This window comes from Hyalella azteca, unplaced genomic scaffold (genome assembly GCF_000764305.2).
Source record: "Hyalella azteca isolate HAZT.00-mixed unplaced genomic scaffold, Hazt_2.0.2 contig513, whole genome shotgun sequence".
In the NCBI taxonomy this organism is placed as follows: Eukaryota; Metazoa; Arthropoda; class Malacostraca; order Amphipoda; family Hyalellidae; genus Hyalella; species Hyalella azteca.
In genome coordinates, this window is record NW_025930860.1 from 60022 (window position 1) to 81773 (window position 21752).

Consider the following 21752-nt stretch of genomic DNA (forward strand, 5'->3'; position numbering starts at 1 on the left):
GACTTTGTCTGGATTTAATATTAAAAAAATACTAAAGCCACTTTTGCGCGAAGAAAAAAATTTAACAGTGTCATAAAAATTAAGCATATTCACTATATTTATTTCCATATCCTATGGCGCAGCCGTGCTCATGAGGATGAGAAGAAACTGTTGAGTCGTCCGCTACGGACTGTCGTATCCGCACACTTATGCCTCTTTGTGCGGAAGACCGAGGCTAGTGTCAAGCCTGTCCTTGAGATAATCACATAGCCATGCCGTCCTTTGTTCTCTGAACAATTACTAATTAAAATGATCAATGAAAAGGCTCGAATGTGTGTCAGCACTTGAAGGACTACAGTAATGAGTTGTTGATAATTATTCGAAGTAATTCGTTTAACATGCTTTTTAAGCATTAGAAATAGTTCATATATTTCCTACTTTTTGTCATAAAACACTAAATACAAAAAACTATAATACTAAATATCTACGCCTAATTTTTTATTATACGCTCATTATAAAATGGCTTGCAAATTAGAGTAACGCGGTCTAGCGTATTTGTGTGTTTAACTAATCACTCGCATCAAGCAAGATGGTCTGCGTCCTAATAAATTATATGCTTTCCATGTGCTGAGTGATGAGGAGACACATATTAATGTGGTTAAATCGATTCTAATTGCTGTGTTCCCTTTTGAATTATCTTAATGCGCTTTATTGTCCAACGCAGACTTGTTTGCTTGAAAATTGTCCCTCTTCGCAAGAACAGAAGCACTGAATAAAATTGTGTGTTTATCATCACACTTACAACCATTATATCGAACTATAATAATCACATGGAAGTAAAATTTTCAACCATTTTTTCAATCGACCTGTAACTTGTCCAACATGCCCTGCTCGAATTATATTTAAAAATTGCCACTGAATTGCTGAATTAATTTGTACGCGAATTTTCTTCAGATAAACATTAGTTACTAAATGTTGTTCAGTAACTCCAATCATCTGTTTTAAATCGTACATTTAATCGATCAGTTTCACATTTATCTACTGTTTACAATTCTATTTTACATGCCATAAAATAAGACTGTTAATGTTTGTCACTGACAACGGATAATTAATTCGTAGAATTCAACATTTTGTTGCCTGACGCTAGCTTTCGGGGCAAATATTTGGGTACAAATAAGATTGTGAAGGTTAAATCATTATACGAAGAGAATAACATTTGAATTACTTATCAAAAGTAATCTTTTTCCGATGTGAGACAATGCAGCGTCTATCGACCAGCACGCCTGTAGTGCCATTGCTGATGTCCCAGCATCTCTCACACCATATAACATTTGAAATTCATTCATTCATTTCATACAAAAGGCTGAATGGAACAAAATTCCGATCAACTTCATTCAGACATCAGTAATTGTTGAATGATCAGACAGATTTGAATCTGAATTGACAATAATTGATTTCGTGATTCTTTACTTTTATGCTGCAATGTTGAACGATTCTGTAATTTTTAGCGCATTTTCTCATTTATGGAAAAAAGGCGCTATTGTGCTCGCCATGTCCGTCCATCCGCCCGTCCGTCCGTCTGTCTATCCATCCGTGACTTCACGTTTTCGTCGACGAGAAATGCGCTCTCTGTCACTCACTGCAGTGAGTACTGAGTTATATTTTTTAATATCGCCTTTGCATGAATTTCAATTAGTTTTTCCCATCCTTGTTCCTAGCGTCATCTTGGCATATAGACTCTACCTCAAACGAGATCAGAATACGAACACCAGAATAAACGCCTCAACGATTATGTGTATTGCAGTAGGCCGAGAAATAATTTTTATCGCATATTATTGTTGAGAAATTTGATAGTCATTTTGCCTGGTGACACTTTAAAAGTAGTTCTACGTTATGTTCAATATTGTTGTTCAAAAATTCAACATCGACTAGGTACGGCACCCTGACTCCCTTTTTCCTTAATACTACGTTACAAACACCCTCTAATATGTGGGTATGTGTAGTGTAGTCATATTTAAATTTTATTTTCTGCTCCTTCATTCCATCTCCAAACGATGTTTCGTATAAACACCATCAAGTGAAACACACCGCAACATTTCTAAATATCCTGCGTAGTTTGGAGTTATCGATCATTTCTACAATTCAAATCCTCCCGTTCGGATCGGAATGAAAATACTATATATATATAGCCACATCTGCTCTCTTTGCACCATCTGTTCAATAAGCAAACTCAATCTCAGAAACAGTTCGTTGTTTCAGTTCAAGACTTTGCGAATTATCAAACTTTATCGCAATAGTGCGTTGGCTGAAATTTCGCTTGGCGCAGAAACTTGAAGTATTGAAAAAATATCTTTAGTGTATTCATGTCAATTTTACAATTTCCATTTAGTGTTCCTAGAACAAATACAATTTTTTGCGACTCGTAACAAATTAAATTAATGAAAAAACCTTAGTTCCTTAATCGCGTTTATTCACCGGGGTAATTATGTCCTAAAATTGGAATTATGATTTATGCTAGTTTTTATTTTGAAATTTGTATTTTATCAATCCCATGATCGATCGATTCAACTCTAGTGAGAAGCCCTATTGATTTGACGTGTAAAGTCTACAAATTTAAACGCATTTCATTTAAATTACTCCCGAGAATTAATCGCCAACGGATCTTCGTCTGTGATATCATAAATAGTTACTCCGTCAGCCAATCACTGACGACTTTTCAAACCAAACCCACCAATCACAGGTGAGAGATGAACTGCTAACTGTATTGTGGCCGTTATGTGTACTTGGACTAGTTTTGATAGTATGGCTGCAGGAGACGTTGCCTGTGCACACATATATATATGTGTGTGTGTGTGTCAATATATGTGTGTCAAAAAATGTACACAAACATGTATATATGTGCAGGTTTGATTGAAGACAGGAGCATACTTATTATTAAATAACACTTTCCTTATTGTTTTTTTTTCAATGAGCCGAACGAAATTTCTTGTTGTTGCTTCGAGATCGAAAAGCATGTTACCATAAGACGTTTTCCTGGAATACGATGCTTCGAATATTCAATATTCATTATCAAGCAGGTAAATAGTTATAACAAAGCTTATTATAATAATAATTACAAGTAATTACAAAAAGTAACATACATACAGTTCAAAATCGAAAATTATATTAATCCAAGAATAATTTCAACGTCCTGAAGAATCCGGCGTTTTGCAAATTGATAGCAGGAGACTCGTCCTTAATGATGAGAGCCTCCGCTATCGGCAGTCTCGTAGTGTCGGAGCACCGCATGACGATGCTAGTGCAGACCTCCAACGTGGCACGGGTGATGGTCTCGTTGTGGGCCTCCCGCATACGATTCTTTGGTCCTCCAGCTTGCAGATGGCATGCGAGTCTGCGGCTCAATGTCGTGCTGGTTTAACCGATGTAATTTACATTTTGGAAAAGTCTAAAACTTTCTTTCAAGCAGGAGAATTGTAAATAAAATTGGTTTCTTGCAGCGGTCTGGACTTTTTGCATGGATTATTTTTCATGATTAAATTCTTGATTTTTTTTTTGTTTTTGTAGTAAATCAAAAGTTTTATTTAGTCAGTTGCTGTTGTTCTACTGATGTTATTTTGGACAATTGGATTGAGGACTCGTTCGGCAGTCTCATGCATGACCGCTGTTCATTTGATTTTGATAGTAAATTCTGGTGACGCAACCTCTTGATGTGGATTCTTCTGTTCGGTTTTGACGTATGCGAAAATTTGAAATTTCCGTGTCAATTGTCTTGTTTGCATAACCGTTGTTAACAAGTATTTGCTTGCAGGTCTGGAGTTCAGTTTTCAAATCACGAGCGGATGTACAGGCTTTGAATGCTCGATGTACGAGGGCGCGTATGGTGCAGATTTTGTAGCGCTGGGGACATTCGCTTTCTTGGTTCAGGACCTTTCCGACGTCTGTAGGTTTCCGATAAACTTTAGTGACGAACGAATTATTATCGTATTGCACCAGTATGTCCAGGAATGATAACGTGTTATTTTGTCCGAATTCGTTAGTGAACATCAAAACGGAATTGCGTTCTAAAGCAGCGCGCAGCCCCATCATGTGATCTTCGTCTCGAACGATGACGAAGATGTCGTCAACATATCGACAGTAAAGGTCAGGTTTAATTTATGCATCCAACAATATACGGTTTTCGAATTCACACATGTCGAATTCGGTGAATGTTGGATCAAGGTAACTGTCCATTACTACACCGTTAATTTTCTGATATATTTTGTTGTCTGGGGTCCGAAAAGGCGATTCTGAAGTACAGAGGCGGAGAAGATCAAGTAGAATATTTTTAGGGATAGATGGGGCTGGCAAAATTTCATTAGAGTAGACATGTTTGACTTTATTTATTCAGTTGGGACGTTGTTTATTTTTAGTTGGTATATTCAGTTGGGACGTTGGTGAATAAGTTAGTTTATTCAGTTGGGACGTTGGTGAATAAGCTATTGACGTCAAGTGAAGCGAGCAGACCAGATGGGCGCCGATTGCGAAGGAGCTCCAAGAAGTCTCCAGTAGATCTGAATGAAAATTTCTTCGGGATGCATGGTTTTATTAAAGCACCTAATTCCTGGGCTGTCCTGTAGATTGGAGAGGTAACTTGAGCGATTATGCATGGGCAGGAGCGGATTGTTTTCTTTTTGGTTTTTAATATTTCCATAGAGGTGAGCCGGCGACAAAAAGTTTTTTCACCAGGTTACCTCTATAATTTAAAAAAAAGAATGGTTTTCTATCTGTAATATTCTCCAGTAAAACATTTGATAATTCATATCCGGCGCCACTACTCAACTATAAATCCCAAAATTCTAAATTTGGATGATGAAAATTATAATTACATCTGGAAACCATCTCCTGCCACGAGTTCAAATTAGAGCTATCTATAACAGATTTAGAAGATTTATATTTTTAATTTTTGAAGCTGTAATAAATGGCTGTTAAATGAAAAATCCAATGTTCCCCATTCTCTCTTGGGAATTTTTTCTATAACCCGAAAGAAACGTGACGTTGAACATTTTTTCCTTCATCAGAATAAGTGCCATATACCAAACTCACATTCATCGTACTTATTCTACTTAGCGTGAACACGATGTATGCACGTCAACGGTTCTATTATATTTGTTTGTTTGATCATTGCCCGTTTGCATTCAAAAATATTCCGTCAACAAAACCTGCAGAAGTGTTTGAAATACCACTAATACTCGTATCTTTATGTTTTAAGGTGACTAAATATTAGAATACGTCACCTACCTTTTTCCATTTCCAGTTTGCACTTCTCCGCCATGCAGACATGTGCAAACCACTTTTAAAAAACAGCCGTGTAAAAAAGTTATAAATCTGGTAATTTATATTACCGGATTATCGGTCTCTTAACAGGTAATCAACTTGAGTGTAACTTTTAATATCATATGGATTCTCACCGCGGTTTTCCTCAGTGGAATTCACTCACTACCAATTGAAGCTCTTTTTATGGAGGAGTAGTTTAAATGTGAGACATATAATGCAATGAATTCGTTAGAAATAACTAATGATTTTTCAGCATACTTCTCAGACTATTCTACCTCTGCTCGAATCGTGAAAAATAACGCAGTTAAGTGCCCATGTATTGCAAGACAGTTTACTGATGAAGGACTAGGAGTCTAATTCGTTTAAGCCACGTTGTAGAGGTCCATCATGACTGTCACAACCGTGAACTGGAACTGAGCGTCCTGTAAAGAAGTAATCTCATCGGGATTCTGAACAACTTTTATTGTTTAATTTATTTAGACAGAATTTATTCTTTTGTTGAAATAAAAATGCTCTTTAATCAAACACAAACAACCATGAAAGCCTCGTATAATAGTAGTAAAATCCTAATTCAACGTATTGAACATGCAATTATCACTCGAGTTAATTTAAGAACTAAATAATTTTTTGCATTTTCAGGATGTATGTAAAATCTCTTATAAACACTGGTGAAATATTCAGGAATTCAGCCTCCTTTGAGTAAAAATTTTGATTTTCTCCAATCTGTATAATTTTTTAAAAATTGAACCCTGTATATATACCATGCATGCCAGGTACTAATTTTATCGGACAAAATCGCTGTGCCGCAATTCAGCGGAAATTTCTTTCGGATTTTTACGGTACAAATTCCTGGTGCTCTGTTTATTTTAATTATTAGTTACAATAAAGAATAGCACAGCAAACCTTGAAAAGCATTGGCATAGATGATGACCTTGATTAAACAAGACCTATCTCAAGACCTATCTTTCGTAGCAAGTATCTCAAGTGGGGTCGAATAAAATGTTATTATATGTAAATTATCTGTGAATTTATCGTAGTTTTAGTACCTCACTGCTGTTCTATTTTTAGCACATTTTCTCATTTATGGAAAAAATTAACTATTGTGCTCGCCATGTCCGTCTGTCCGTCCGTGACCTCAAGTTTTCGTCGACGAGAAAATGCGCTCTCTGTCACTCACTGCAGTGAGTACTGAGTTACAATGTTTTCAATAGTGAGTTTGCCACGCAGCTCAAATTTACTGGAGTCATTTGTTCATAGAAAATAATTAATGCTATCAATTGACTTCTTGTCCTGAAAATCCAATAATATTTTAATTATTTTGTTTATTGATAACATAATATTATAATTCCTACGTTTGTGTCATCTCAAATTTATTGAACGAAATATTAGAATATTTGTTTTATTATAGGCTTACCAAGAAGCCGCCAGGCACATTGAAGTTGACGAGCTGGCCGGCGGTCATGTCAAAACTTGTCATGGTCGTCAAGAGGAATTTGTTGATCTGCAATGTTCAATTTGAGTTAGCTAAAAATTAAACTTATACATAACGTAAATAACACACACTTTTTAGTTCTTTTGACTCCAGAAAGTGTTTGCGAGACCAAAGCCGTGCGTGGTTTAGAATTTGGGCAAAAATTTGTACATTTTCACAAAATGCCTCGAAAATCGATTCAACATTTTGCCTTGTATTGAAATTATGACAGTGCAGGCTTCAGCAGAAACTCATCAGCGTTCCATGTTTTGTATTTTATGCACAATGGTTTGAAATTAAGAAATTTTTGCTCGGGGTAGCGCGAAGTTAGGTCAAGTTTACCAACAGTTTTTTACCTACAGATACTCTCGGTGTTACCGATACGGTAGTGGTCGGTGTAGGTTAGGTTGTTATGTCAGGTCAGCTCGGAGTTCGAAATCCTTGCGGAAAAAAATCGTTGTTGCCTCTTTAAAGATTAACTGCCGCAACTGGACTTAAATCTCCACCAAACTCGAGAAATAAGTTGATTTTACAACGACCCATTAGTAGTATGAATTTCAGTTATGCGTGGTCGGCCGTTTCTGTATTGAAAGATACACCTAATTCCTACGCTTATTCAGAGGCTGCAATAATTTCTCGTGGGTTAGCTGAGTCTAATCTGAAAAAGATAACTAAACGATAACGGTTTCAGGTTTACTTTTGTCTTCCCCGATTTGAAGACATTGTTAATTTTGAACCTCCAAAGTGACTGTTTCTAATTTCGTACAGATTAACTTCAAGTGGGGTAGACTGTAATATTGTTACACAAATACCTGAAGATTATTGATTAAGACAATATTAGATACATTGCATATATTTTGAGTTTTCGGTGATAATATAATTTAAATATTCAAAACAGCCATGACAGTGAAGACAGACTACATGTCATCTGATCACCTCCATAGCGGCGTCTTCGTTGAGAATTGTCGCGAGCTGCAGAACTTCTCTGGGAGCCATTACCTTTAACCATTAATAACACTAAATTAGACGCTAAAATATTTCGTGTCTTGCAATCGTTTCTTCCTACGGAAGAGAAAAATCCATCAAGAAAAAAAAATAAAAAATTAAAAATCCATCATTTTTTAAAACATCGATTTATTTTAATATATTTAATCACAAATGATATTATTTATTTATTGATTTTATGCCCCTAAATGGAATTTAAACTTACCAGGTTTGTTATTTTTTGTCCCCGCACTGCATAGTACAGGCCAGAAGGCCAATTACTGCTCAGCAGTGGCACCATCAAGGAAGTGTTAGAAAAACTTATGGTGTTCTCTCGTGCAAACATTAGTATGTTTGAGAGACCAAAGATGCTTCCCATCTGTCTCTTCATGTAACAAACTCCCAGCGATGCCTTCAACATCTCTTGCGCCACCTCTTCTTGCTTCCTGTTGAAAATTTTACAATTAGAACAGGAATATATCTTGCATATTGAAGCCAATATTGATATTCAGGTCGTGTAATTTCGGTATCAGATCCTGATCCATGTCACGTTACTGCATTTTGCTTCTTGAAGTTCTATTGGTGCCAGAGCTATTTAAACATGCCATTTCATTTTTCTGGTTCTCATTGCTTTGCTGAACTTTAGTTATCTAATTCTAGCATTTCCTAGCCTATATTATTTTAGTTATTAAGTTACCTGATCATGACGTAGTAGTGATGCAGGTCGTTGAGGGTGGTGACATCAGCATGAGGCAGAGCTTCTTCCAGCACGGCGTTGTAGCGCGCCATGCGGTCACCTATGCTGCTCCCCAGCATCATGTACAGGAACGTCGGAAACTCCGACCTAAACTCTTGCATCTGTTACGTATATCTCTATCAGTGACTGAACTATTTTATTTATTTTCCACCAATCTCACTAAAATTTACCACAGTTCATCCATGACATGAATTTCCTCGGTCAGAACTATGAATTTCTTGGCCGTGAATATCATATTGAGTTCTATTTTATATCCGATAACCAATTCGTAGTATGACATTGACTAATTATTTGGTATAACACCAAAGTTTATTGACTAATTTTTATTTATCGGAAATCCCTTCTAAAATGTGCGAGGCGGTTTACTTGAAATAGTGGAATTATAGATACCTTTATAAATGTTGAGTTGATTCTTACATTTTAAACATATAATCTTGGTGAGTGTATACTGTATATTGGCACTAAGTTTCTATTTATATTTTCAAAAAATACTGCAATTTATATTTAAAATGTTCCACTCGTAATGACTTATTGCGTTCCATAAAACGTCTAAACATACCTCCTGATTCTGCATCCATTTTAAGCATCATATTATCTAAACCAATCATCCAATGATCCTTCATTAACTCAGTCTCCTCGTTTGTATAAGAGTAAGATTAAGTAATCAAAAATACGAAAATTCGTATTGTTTATATCACGAATTCAAATGTTACTGGTATTTTTTTGAAATCTTTTATTTCAGCCACGTTTATATATCTCTCAAATTTCATTATTTCCATATAATATCATGTAATTCAAGTTACAATAAAATCCTCTATTGGATAAATATAATAGCATATAAATTAAATAATTAATCACAATCCGCCTAATTTTGCGTCCAGATTCGTGGTGATTGAAGAAATATTTTGACAGTCACGATGTGATCTTCCCATTTTACGCGTTTCATGCTTGCAAAATTTGCTAACACAAAGAAGATTAAGAGAAACAATCAATTGACATAGGGTGATAAATCTATTTTTGCATCAAGTTATCAGACAGATTTGGACGAGATAATACCTAATATATAGGTGATAATTCTTTAATATAACTTCATATCATTCATATTAAATCCTTAACAGCTTTAGTCTTATTATTAAATAAAAACTCTCATTGGAAAAACTGCTGTTGTTATTCATTTTCTATGGTTATTGTATTGTATTGTAATTTAACTCACTAAATACTTAATTGTAAGTTATTGGTATATACGTACAATCAAGTATTTACAATTAGTATCCATTTAACTCACTAAATACTTAATTGTAAGTTATTGGTATATACGTACAATCAAGTATTTACAATTAGTATCCATTTAACTCACTAAATACTAAAATTGTAATTATTTAACATTAATTAAACTTGAACTCACTTATTCTTCATACTCACTAAAGCCGTGAGAATTGTTGTTTTTCCGATGTAGATCATTGCAGGTATAGCCGTCAAGATCAAGGCTAACAAATTAACCCACGCAAGACGATAAAGAGAGAGCGTGTAATTCCATTTCATTTCACGGATATTTTTTAGACTTGCAGATGACGATTGGTCGGATGCCATCATCAGGACCGGAAACAAAAGTATCATGTCGAGCAGACTTTGCAGCTTCTTCAGGTTTACTACGGCTATCGTAGACGTAATTACTGAACCTGGGAGAAAATAAGCTTTTATTTTTTGCGGTCGCTAAGCAATCATTTATAAAATCTCAGTGTTTTATCCCAAGTTATTAGTTTTTTAGGATCTTGCGAATCACGAATTTTTCGTCCTAAAAATTACTAAATGAAAAGGCTAATGAAAAAGTTGGTCATTTTTTCCCGAAGATCAAATTATTTCAGTTTGATGCATCACAGTTATTTGTGCGGACTTTTGAGACATGATACTTTACTTGAGTATGAAATATTGGTGAACCCTAATGAACATGAAAGTTTTACCTGATAACTTCTTTGTACAAAATTATATCATTTACTCACCTATGTACAAACTCAAAATTAGCGGAATAAAATAATTTCGAGCCTTGTTGCGTGAGTGGAGTTTTCCTGAAAAATATTTATGTAATTTTATTTTAATTAAATTCTTGGTATATGTGAACAGAGCACCTATAGGCCATAAGGCATTTTATATTCATTTTAAAATTTTATTTTCCCCGTAAAGTATAATCAAGTGCGAAATACTGAAATATCAGTTTCACTGTACGTAGATTTTTCATGTTCCAGGAAACCATCCTGTTATTATCTCCATTTGCCACTATTAACCCTTATTATTTACTATTAACCCAACGTCGGAAAATATAAAATTCAAGTTAAATTATCACGTTGGTTCAACATTTATTTAAATAATTTTACAAGTTTGCATGTTCGTCGTGATCCATTCAGGGCAATAAAATTAGCAATAAAATTTCCTAAATTACTTCGGTCATAAATAAACTCCAATCCTATTACTGCATAAAATCACTTTTTTAATCTACTTCAATCTAGTTTCCCAAAATCAAATCAATATCTATAAATCGTATCCGAGTTAAACGGTTCCGAGTATTCGGAATAGAAAATTCAATGCATTACCAATCAGAAAATCGATTGAACGAACAACTCGATAAGGTCGGAACATCGTACCTGTGACGTAAAGCAAGACGTACAACGCAGCTGCTAAGGCTTGCATCAGAATAAAGTAAATCGCAGTCCAAACTGAGCAGCGGAGCTTGACTCCTGAAGAAAGCGTGCAAGCTCCATTATTGTTATATGCTCACCATTAATGTTATATGCTCACCATTAATGTTATATGCTCACCAATCGTAAGTAGTTACAGATGTTACAGAAGTTATTTCATTAAAAAAGTAATACTGTAGCTGAAATTTAAAATATCGCTCATAATACTGCAAAATTTAATTTAAACTTTCGTATCATGTTATAATGAATGTAAGTTAGCTTGATGGAATGTTTTTACATTGTTGTAAGATAAATATTATACAATTTTATTAGGGACAGCACTGTAGTCTACATGCTGCCAAAACGCGAAGTGTTCTCTCTTTGAAAATAATTTCTTCGGTCTCTGTAATTAAATATTTTCTAATAACAGTTTAGTTTTCTTACTTTCAATCTATGACGTTATACGAGAATATTTTGAATCCCTTCTACATTCTTATTAGTATGGTTAACCACATAAGCCTCAATTGAGGATTTAAAAATGCATGACCATCCGATTCAATTATAATTCCCCTTGTCAATTTATGGGTAAATAAACTCACAAATAATATGAACTCGTTTAAGAATTTATTGATACTTACGGTATAAGTCATTTGAAGGTAATTTGAGCCGTTTGTATCGCCCGCAGACCCCGTTTCGAATCAAGATGTCCTGAGCTCGAGTACTTGAAATTTTGTTTTTTGACGGAACAAAAGGCATCGTTCCGAGGATCAGAGCGACCCAAAGCAAGCGATGCCATCGCGCAGCTATTGCGCTATTCATGTTTTAAGGCCTCTCTGGAAAATTTTTTCTTCTCACTACGACACAATTTTTACAACCTGGGTTTTAAAATTTGTACTACTTTGTACTTTGTTAAACATCAATGGTAACATCATCTCATAATTTTTAAGAATCATAATTAAAAGAAGCTTTTAATGACTTTATAACCACGCTCACCTGTGACAAGATCTCTCAGCTAAGCTCAATCAACCCTTGTCATCAGGGTATAATAATATTCTAGGTAGAAATAGGTGGAACTTTTCGACCCTGAGCTCAGTAATGCGAGAGCGTTTCAGCAAAAAAAAGACAACCAATGAAATCTTATATTCTTATATTTCAATTTGTACTATGTAAACATATAAGCAACAGAATCACGTCCTTACATTATGTTTGATGAGCTCTGGGACTAATTTATATAATTAAATCAATTTTCATAAAAGTAAAACTGTGTTAAACGGCGCGTTCAGCTTCTAAGCAAAGAGACGAAGTTCGTTGCTACAGCCTCTCTAGCAGCAGTCAATATACTGATCACTGATTTTCACTTTCATTAACTTAAATGCAAGAGAATTCCATCGATCCATCCATACTATTCAATTTTAAACTATTTTGTAGAAAAGCACGTGCTGATGCCTTCGTAATGCCCACAATTCTGTTGGTAGTGTAGATAGGATAGTGTTCCTGTAGCCTAAAATCCTCAGATTCAAGGTTAGAACAGCCGAGTTAAAAATAATTCAGAGTAATTCTGTTGTGTTATCGCGCACAAGCAAGTTGATTTTAATGACCCAACTGGGTTATTCCATTTGAAGATGCCAGCGTAAAATATGCATGAGGCTTGCTCTTGAATAACACGTGGCATAACTTTCATTTTTTGGGGGGTAATCCATGATCGTGCAGGCTATTTGGAGTCTGCATTAATTACCTAAATTCATTATCGTTTCCTGCCACAATAAATGAACTCCAATTTATTGAATCTGGGTATCTCAAAAATACATATATCAATCGTCTGCTTGAATCTCATGATTACCAATAATTTAAAAGCAAATAAAACCCGAAGATATGTTGAATTTACTTGTCGTTTTCTTTGTTTTTAAATTATTGGTCAATCGTTGAAATCTCAGGAAAGAGGATTCATTGCATTATCATCGATTGACACTAACAATCTTTTTCACGCGTACAATGTTAGGGAATTTCTGGTATTCCTTTTATGTTGCACTCTCAGTAAGCAAAACACGTAACCTCTGGTCAAAAAAGAAATACAGATCAACCACTCATATTGCCTTTGTTTACAGACCAACAGAAAAACTTTTAGCAACATGAGAGGGGAAAGATTGACAGATCAATAATATATTTGTTGCCTAGCTGTTGGATAGATAGTGTATTCTGGTGCGTTGAACGATGTAAACGATTGTAGATGAATTCCAATTTGGCGTAACTGAAGCACATGGTTACCCAATTGAATGGCGGCAATAATGTTCCGGCGCCAACGTATATAGCCCAAATGCTAATCTACTATTTGTGCTATAATGAGTGATTGTTCACTGAATCGTTTAATCGCGTCGAACGATAGTCAGTTAGTTTTCGCGTTATTCATATATGTCCCCTTAACCCTCTACCGCCGAATGTCACTCTTTCAAAGCTTTCAACTTGAATTATACGTAAACTATTGAGTGTAGCAACCTGATGACGTTTGTACGCAACGGAGAACATTTTAAAGTTGTCGTACGTGGCGGCAACCATCAGTGCAAGTCATTTTTCGCTCACTAGAACGTATCCTTTTTTATGGAAGTAGGCTTGTGACAATATTGCTCCGGTAACTCATGTCAGGCGTACAGGGTTAATTATGAATCAATGAGCAAATTTTCCATCCATCATAAATTAAAATTTTTGTAACTCAATGTCCGTGCGCTGACAATGAAATTAGAAGGTGCATCATTAATTATAATTATCAGAATCATAATTACTTGGTGTTCATCGGGACACGATTTGTAGCTGAACCCACCTTGCATTTGACGGTCGAAGAAAACTCAACTTGCTGTTCGCCGGAGCAAGGATTCCAGCTGAACTGGTATTCGTGATTAAAATTGAGCATCATGCTCGATATTTCTAACAAAAATGTGCATAATTTACCTTCATGTGATCTATTAGTCCCATTTCTCTATGCGATTTGATGTCAAATTGTTCGTTCCTTTATTTTAATTATTGAATGAAAGGCATTAATTTTTCCTTATTCCTTATACATGAGGTTTCAGTGCAGACCGAAATGTACCAAGGAACACTAAGAGAGAAATAAATCTGACAGCATTCGTCTGGAACCTCTATAAATTCGAGGCGGCATAGCAATAAAATATCAAATATAAAGTTACGAGAATCCCGTGGATCCTAATCAATGATCGCTGTTCAATTAATAACTCAGAATGCAAAATTTAAAAAGCATTCAAGGATGAGCGTGAGCTATGGGCGATGCATGGCAATATATCAACTCGTGTTGCTAAATTTTCAAAAGACAATCTTGAGTAAACGGGAAGCAAGTACATATATATAGTCAGATGGGGTAAGACAGGACCGAAATCACTAACAAGCATGTAGCATCTATACCATGAATAAATAAAAAACCCTAAACCTATCACAAGGTGTAGTTATGCAATGGGCTTCTAAGCTACAACTCAGACTCTGTCTCTTATACACATCTAGATGTGTATAAGAGACAGGCTTATTTCCCAAACAGGGTTAACTATTTTGTGACCCTTCTTTACATAAGTTTTCTTTAAAAATTAGCCAGAAATTCATTATTTGCAGAAGAGGGTTGAAACAAGCACTGAAATGACATGCAATGATTGCTCTAACATATTCTTCTATCAAATTAAATTCAGTGCAATTAGAATGCATGATATGGGCTGGTCCTTTCTTACCCCATGAAGGCTGCGATCCTGTCTTACCCCATTTGACTATATATACGCCAACTTAATAACGCCGTAGTTAATTCCTAATGGCATTTGCACTACATCAACTAGTCAGTTAACAGATCCATCTGACAGATGTTATGAAAAGATTCTAGCTCACTTTCAACTTCTAATTAGGTGTTAATTCAAGGTGTTGGCTTTTCAATATTTCTTCCTTAAAATTTGATTTTGAATGTTGATCCACAAGACTAGAATTGAATTCTTGAGGTACTAATTAAGATGATAGAAATAATGTTGTTTGAAACTTTCAAATTCATGTAGTATTCAATTGAAACAATATTTCACAAAAAAAAAACAGAAACAAAGAATTGAAGAAATTCTTCTAGATTTTTCCATTCTTCAAAGAATTGTAGAATTGAACTTCTAAATTTTTTGTACCTGCACCCTGATCACGTAAGTGGATTAGCGAAGTGATCAGAAAAAGAAATGGATCCTTGTTCAAATAATTATGCACTTTCTTCAAGATCGAGCGAACTTAGCACTAGTACGCGTCTTAGCAAAACTAAACTCTTTCGTCCAGATATGTTGGAACGAGCTGTCACATTGTTTCAGACCGTTACTTATTGACCAGTATGTCCATTCTTTATTTTTCTAATTAACATTCCTTCTGCAATATTTGGGATACAATTTTTTTTTTATCTGAAACGCTGATAACTGATTTAAAATGAAGAGTGTTTAGCACCAAATACAAAAAAATATTCGGTTGGAATAATTATGGAGGCAGTTCATTAATTGGGCCACATGCCGCTTCTGGATATTTCGGTCTCGTATAACAGGGTTTTTGTGGTCCAGATAACAGATTAGATATCAGTTCATGGCGTAACAACCTAGTGAGAAATCGTCGCATTGGAGGAGCCAACACTGGGTTGAACCTTGTAGAATATAGACAAATTTCGATAAATTATCTTGGGAATAACTTGGTATGTTGTTGAAAAACTTGATTCACGGAGTTTTTGTTAATCAAGTAAAACAATTTGTATAATCCTAAGTGAATAGATACATTCAGAACTTAAAATGTCTACTCATGATGTACGATATCAATTTCAGGTTCTACAAATTCCTAATTGCTAACACACATATTACCGTGCATAACTTATTGTTAATTTTGATTAGTGATATATATTTTTAATAATCAACACGTTGTTGTTCGGTTTCAATTATACCTAACTTTTAATAGCAATCAAAAAGTTTACCACCTCATATCACCTCTACTTGACATAATATCCTTTATTGTGGGTGTGTGGATTAGGAATTTTTTGTTTTAATTTAAAAATCTGATAAATAATTCCCCCCCCCCCAGTTTTATTTGACGGTGCTTTCATTTTTTCGTTACTCTGACAACAATCTCTCCACCCAATTTAATTTGAACAGTTCCATTCAATTATCAAAAGTCGTTTTTTTCGCTATTAAGTTTCGTAGAGCTCCAACAGGACAGTCACGACTGTGAACTGAAACTGTGCGTCCTGAAAGAAAGAAGCTTCGTCAGGATTTTTCAGGGATGAAATTTCATGTCGGAACAGTTATAAATCAATACAAAATTCTTTTTGAAGTGTTCCTCGCTGCAATAATGTTAGTACAATTCTGAATGAAGTGAAACTCGTGCTTTTGAAATTTGTAGAATCGAAATGATTTTCAGATATTCAATATTGCTATTAATTTTTTGGAATGTAACGAGAAACTTTTTTTATTCTTGAATCACTTGAAAGTTTCATTTATTAGTAACTATCACTGATCAATATAATTTTTGGAGTTCACTGCTGGCCCTCGACAAGAATAAAACCAATGGAGCGAAAAAAAATCCCTTTTAAAAATCCCTAAAAAATCCCTTTATGGCTATGCTATCCTCTCAATGCTGGTGAATCTATTCTTGTGTTATGTTATTTTGGTCAGCGAAATAAATTTCTGTTGTGTCGCCATGATAGCTCATTCGATATTTTTGTGCTGTTCTCGCCGTGCTCGTATAGTATTACATTTTCAATTGGTGTTTTTGAACATTTTTGCTTATTTTTTCAATAAGATCACACAAAAACATGAGGAAACCTTAAAAATTTTTTCAAATGATCCTATATCTGAATTTCTGTGTTATCTAACTATGCGAACATACTTAATTTAGCGCTGCTTAAATGGATTCATGGAATTCAGTATCAAATTCTAATGCCGTATGTATCAAGTTCTATCAATGTCGTTCAGTATAAGTTCTAATGTCGTATGTATCATATCAAGTTCTATCATTGTCGTTCAGGGCCTATACTATCAAAAAAAGTTACGAGATCGTAAGTTCATCAGCCAATCATTGACGGCCTTTCAAGCAAAATCCACCAATCATAGACAAGAAAAGTAAGAGCGTAAGTACTTACGTTCACTTAGCGAATTTTGAAAGTATGGCCCTAGTATCAAGTTCTAATGTCTAATGTCAAGTTCAAGGCTATGTCGTATTCAGGGCGTATTTCATACCTGCGGCACGAGCCACCGGTTTGTCTTGTCGCACTTATAACGTTAATTTAATCCTGTATCAAGTTCATCGCATAATTTACTATAAAAAAACAAAAGTACAAGAAAATATTTTTCTGTAATGCGCTAATTTTGTTAAATTCAGCAAATCACAATTTGATATTTTATTCCCTCGTTGATCATGAACAGTTTCATAATATTGTGATTCAAAATTATCTCGACCGATGCTTACCAAGAAGCCACCGGGCACGTTGAAAATAATTATCCTGCCGGCGGTCATGTCAAAACTTTTCGAGGTCGTCATGATGAATTTGTTGATCTGAAATAATTTGTTCGAGTTAGTCAAAGATTAACACACGTTAATTCTATTAAAACACGTCAATTCTATTAAAACACATAAAAAGCCAACGTGTTAAAAATTATTAAAAATTGTATGTATGTTGCATTGTTAGTTGAGCAGACGTTGAGACTAAATAATTTGAATAGGTACTCACAACATATAAATTTACCCAAACATACCAAAGCATGAACTGCGAAAGTGGCTTTCGTTTACACGTAATCCAAAGCACTATTTTCATGGTAATCCAGAGATTGTTGATATTTTTACGATTTCTACGTTTTTTAGCACCGCCATTGACGCAAATTGCAAATTATAAATCTACCAATGTTCTGAATTCATCAGGAAATAATTAACCTTTGAATTCCACGGTCAACAAATTTGATGGTCAATGATTTGCGTTGCATGAAAATGGGGGATATCATTTAATATTGAAACGCTCATTACAGCTGTTCTATCATCCCACACGGCACGAATTCGTTGCTAAAACTTTTTTGAATATATTCATAAATCATAAGTTAACCTAGACTCGTGTAGCATTCATTTTTTACTTCATTTCACTTCGATTTTTATCATTTTTTAAACTTAGGTCTCTGTAGAATCAACTTGGTAAAATCTTTTTAACAATAACAGCGATGATGGGGAAAATTTGTAATGTCAACCTCGCTATATCAAACGTTATTATGAATATGAATCAATATTATTCAAGTATTATTCAAGGATAGTGGCATCCTTCGATAAAGAAGGGGTCATTTCAAAACAAAATTTTCATCGAATAACTTTATGATACTATGTTTTCAAATTATATTTATCTAAGAAAAATTTAGATCGAAGATGAAAATATATCAAAAGCATAAATTATATGCAAATAAATATATTAAATCACATATATTAAATCACAAACCTCAGCAGCTGATTCTTCCTTGAGGCAAGGGGCAGTCTGCAGAACCTCCTGAGTCGCCAACACCTGGAGACATGAGTCGACCAAAATTTATTGTTTAATTTTATGTTAAATCAATGTTTCTTTTGTAGCGAGAAAAATGTCATTGACTACATTTCATGCAAATTTTTTTTACAACTGCATATTTGAACAAATTTAAAACTATTCAATCAAATGGCATGTCCAAAGAGCTTACTATGAATCGTTCATTAAGGTTCGACCAGAACGAGTAGCAGGGATAGGTATAATAAAATATTAAGATAAAGTTAATTAGAATAAACAAGGTCTCTACCATAATCTGCTGTGTTGTTCATGGTTTGGGAACTTTAAGTATTGTTCATTTGTTACACCGAGAACCTCCTTATAATCCAATCGAGTTCAAGGCAAACATTACAGATTCTGAACTACGAGGTTGTTTAGGTCGTTTAATAATTGTGATCCCTTTTTATAGAGAATTACAATTTTAGGTCTAAATGTACGTTCGTTTTTATTACATGGATGCATCAATTTAGGTAGCTATCAAAAGTCATGTAGATGGAACGACTTCTCAATATGATTTATGTACTGTAACTCGCCATGGTAATAATGTTATATTTTCCTTGTTACATTATCCAGATGTTCTCTGCGAAATTTATTTCCTTCTTGCAATTTTCATGGTGTAAAATTTTCACTGTACAATTACCTTAAACCTAAATTTTATTTGCAATTTTTAAGTTATCTCGGATTAGCAAAACCCGACACGCACTTGCTTTTCTTGAAAACTTTCTACTGCATTGAATAAAATATACAACAGCAATGTTAATAAATTTCAACTACTTCCTGAAATGGTCTTGCGGAAGCGAACAAAATATTCGAATAGGCTTCCCAATATTAAATTGTTTTATTCTGCACCCGTTCACATCCACATGCAGGATTACTATTCTCCGATCTTAACTTGAGAGCGAAGAGTCAGTAACATCTGTCCTCTACTTAGCATCAGCTTAATTGTTCAGTAATTATCTGAAATAGAGCAGTATTGGTCTGAGTATACAATACATATAATTTTCTGTACCTTTATTGGGAAAATTTTAATTTTATACTTTAATTTTAAATTCTAATTATTAATTAAATCTTAATTAGTTTCAAAATTTCAATTTTTCATTAATTTTCTTTTCCTTTATTTCCTCCAATAATGTCAGTTTCTCTATTGAGCATCAATTTAAACATGTTCAGCAAAAATATATGTATATCATGCCTGATCGTCATCTTACCAGGTCTGTAATTTTTTGTCCTCGCAGATAATAGAAATTTGCGATTGCCAGGTTGCTGCACATCGGTGGTAAGAATATGGCGATGTTGGAGATATAGATGTTGTTCATTCGAGCGAACATCAGTATGTTGGTAATGCTGAAGATGCTGGCGATTAGTCTCTTTAAATGGCAAATTCCAAGTGATGCCTTTAATATCTCCAGAGCTACGGCCTCTTTTTTCCTGTTCAGGGATATTACAACGGGGAAATAATTTGTTCTTTAATTATATCTTTCGATGATTTGTTTCTACGGGCCTTCCCAATAAATAAAAAGAAGGTCTTATTAAAATAGCCAGCTTTCATATTTCATCCGTTACTGCCATTTGATTCCCGAAGTGTATCAAGTCTAGATGTTATACTTTTTTCTGTACGATTGAAGCAATAATGGCAAACAGGAGAGGATCAATAGGAGCAAATAGGAGATACACTTCTTAGTAACAATTCATTTGTGCTAATTTACTTGATTAGCGATTGGAAGGCAGATAAAATTAGCCACTAAACCCAGCTCAATAGATATTTAAGTAATGATGCCACTCGTTAGCTTGAATCGCAAATTCATTAAAAACTTAGAAGCAAAAAAAACACAAAAATTCATACAATCTTTGAAGAAAACGTTTCGGAGCCCAGCTCCATCGTCAGTTTGAAAATTCTAGAACACAGATAAATCAGTAATTAGTACAGTCAAAATTACAAAAAAAAAAACAAGAGGTAAAACCTATCTATTTACAATTTCAAGCGGGTGGGAGCTAAACGCTAAATATAAACTAGGCCTCTATATAAAAATAAACAATGATTCTAAAATGCGCAAGTCAGAAATACAGGAAGTGGAAGCTAAAACTTTGAAGTCACTATCATAATTCGATCATCGCACTGCTCGGCGTGAGCACGCTCAGCCGAATGAGGGGGCGCAATAATATTATGACCAGTTCTACAACTACTGCCCTTATGTTCTGCGACCCTAGAATAAAGATTGCGAGACGTCATCCCACTAACGTACGCAGATGCCCATCGTGCACAGCTATATAAACTAGGGACGCTCGCATATTCATAGAAAGGGTATCTTTGTACCTAAAAAAGAACCGATTGTAAAATTTTTGACCAATAAACAGGAAGATTAACATTTGCAAAATACTTAAAAAACGAAAGTTTTAGCTCCCTTGACATATTTTCCGATGCAGTGCCGAAATAATTGAAAACTCTTATTCTAAAAATCCAGTTAGAATCCTGATCATGACGTCACAGTAACCTTATCATCACATATTACTGACCTGATCATGACGTAGTAGTGATGCAGCTCGTTGAGGGTGGTGACATCAGCATGAAGCAGAGCTGCTTCCAGCACGGCGTTGTAGCGCGCCATGCGGTCACCTATGCTGCTCCCCAGCATCATGTACAGGAATGTTGTGAACTCCGAACGAGCTTCTTGAAGCTGAAATGCATGGATAACCATCTTCTTACCTAAGCTTACGAAACTAAAATCCAGTCATTAACAAATACAATATCTGATAGTCAAATCCTAACTAACTTTATTTCAACTGTCGCTAGGCCTTCATACTTGATGTTTAAAGAAGAATAGGTTCAATCATTCTCAGAATTCGTTAAAATAAAAATACGCTAGAAGTCCAAGATTCAATCCTCATCCAAATATTTACAAGGAATTTAAAAGTAAAAAAATTGCCAGAAAGTTCACCATTTCTTATAAGCGAAAACGTTTCGGAGTCCAGCTCTATCGTCAGTTCAAACCCTAGAACAAAGGTACAAACAATTAGTAGCCTAAAATTATA

General features: G+C 34.7%; 1 protein-coding gene across 1 annotated transcript; it reads right to left on the reverse strand.

The window, feature by feature from the left end:
• Positions 1–16358: 16358 nt before the first annotated feature.
• Positions 16359–21418, reverse strand: LOC125177813. Its single transcript, XM_047880270.1, has 5 exons — positions 21237–21418; positions 19931–20150; positions 18645–18707; positions 17636–17722; positions 16359–16415 (listed from the first exon to the last, which is right to left on the reverse strand). The coding sequence occupies exons 1-5, from the start codon at positions 21416–21418 to the stop codon at positions 16359–16361; spliced, it is 609 nt and encodes a 202-aa protein (XP_047736226.1).
• Positions 21419–21752: the final 334 nt, after the last annotated feature.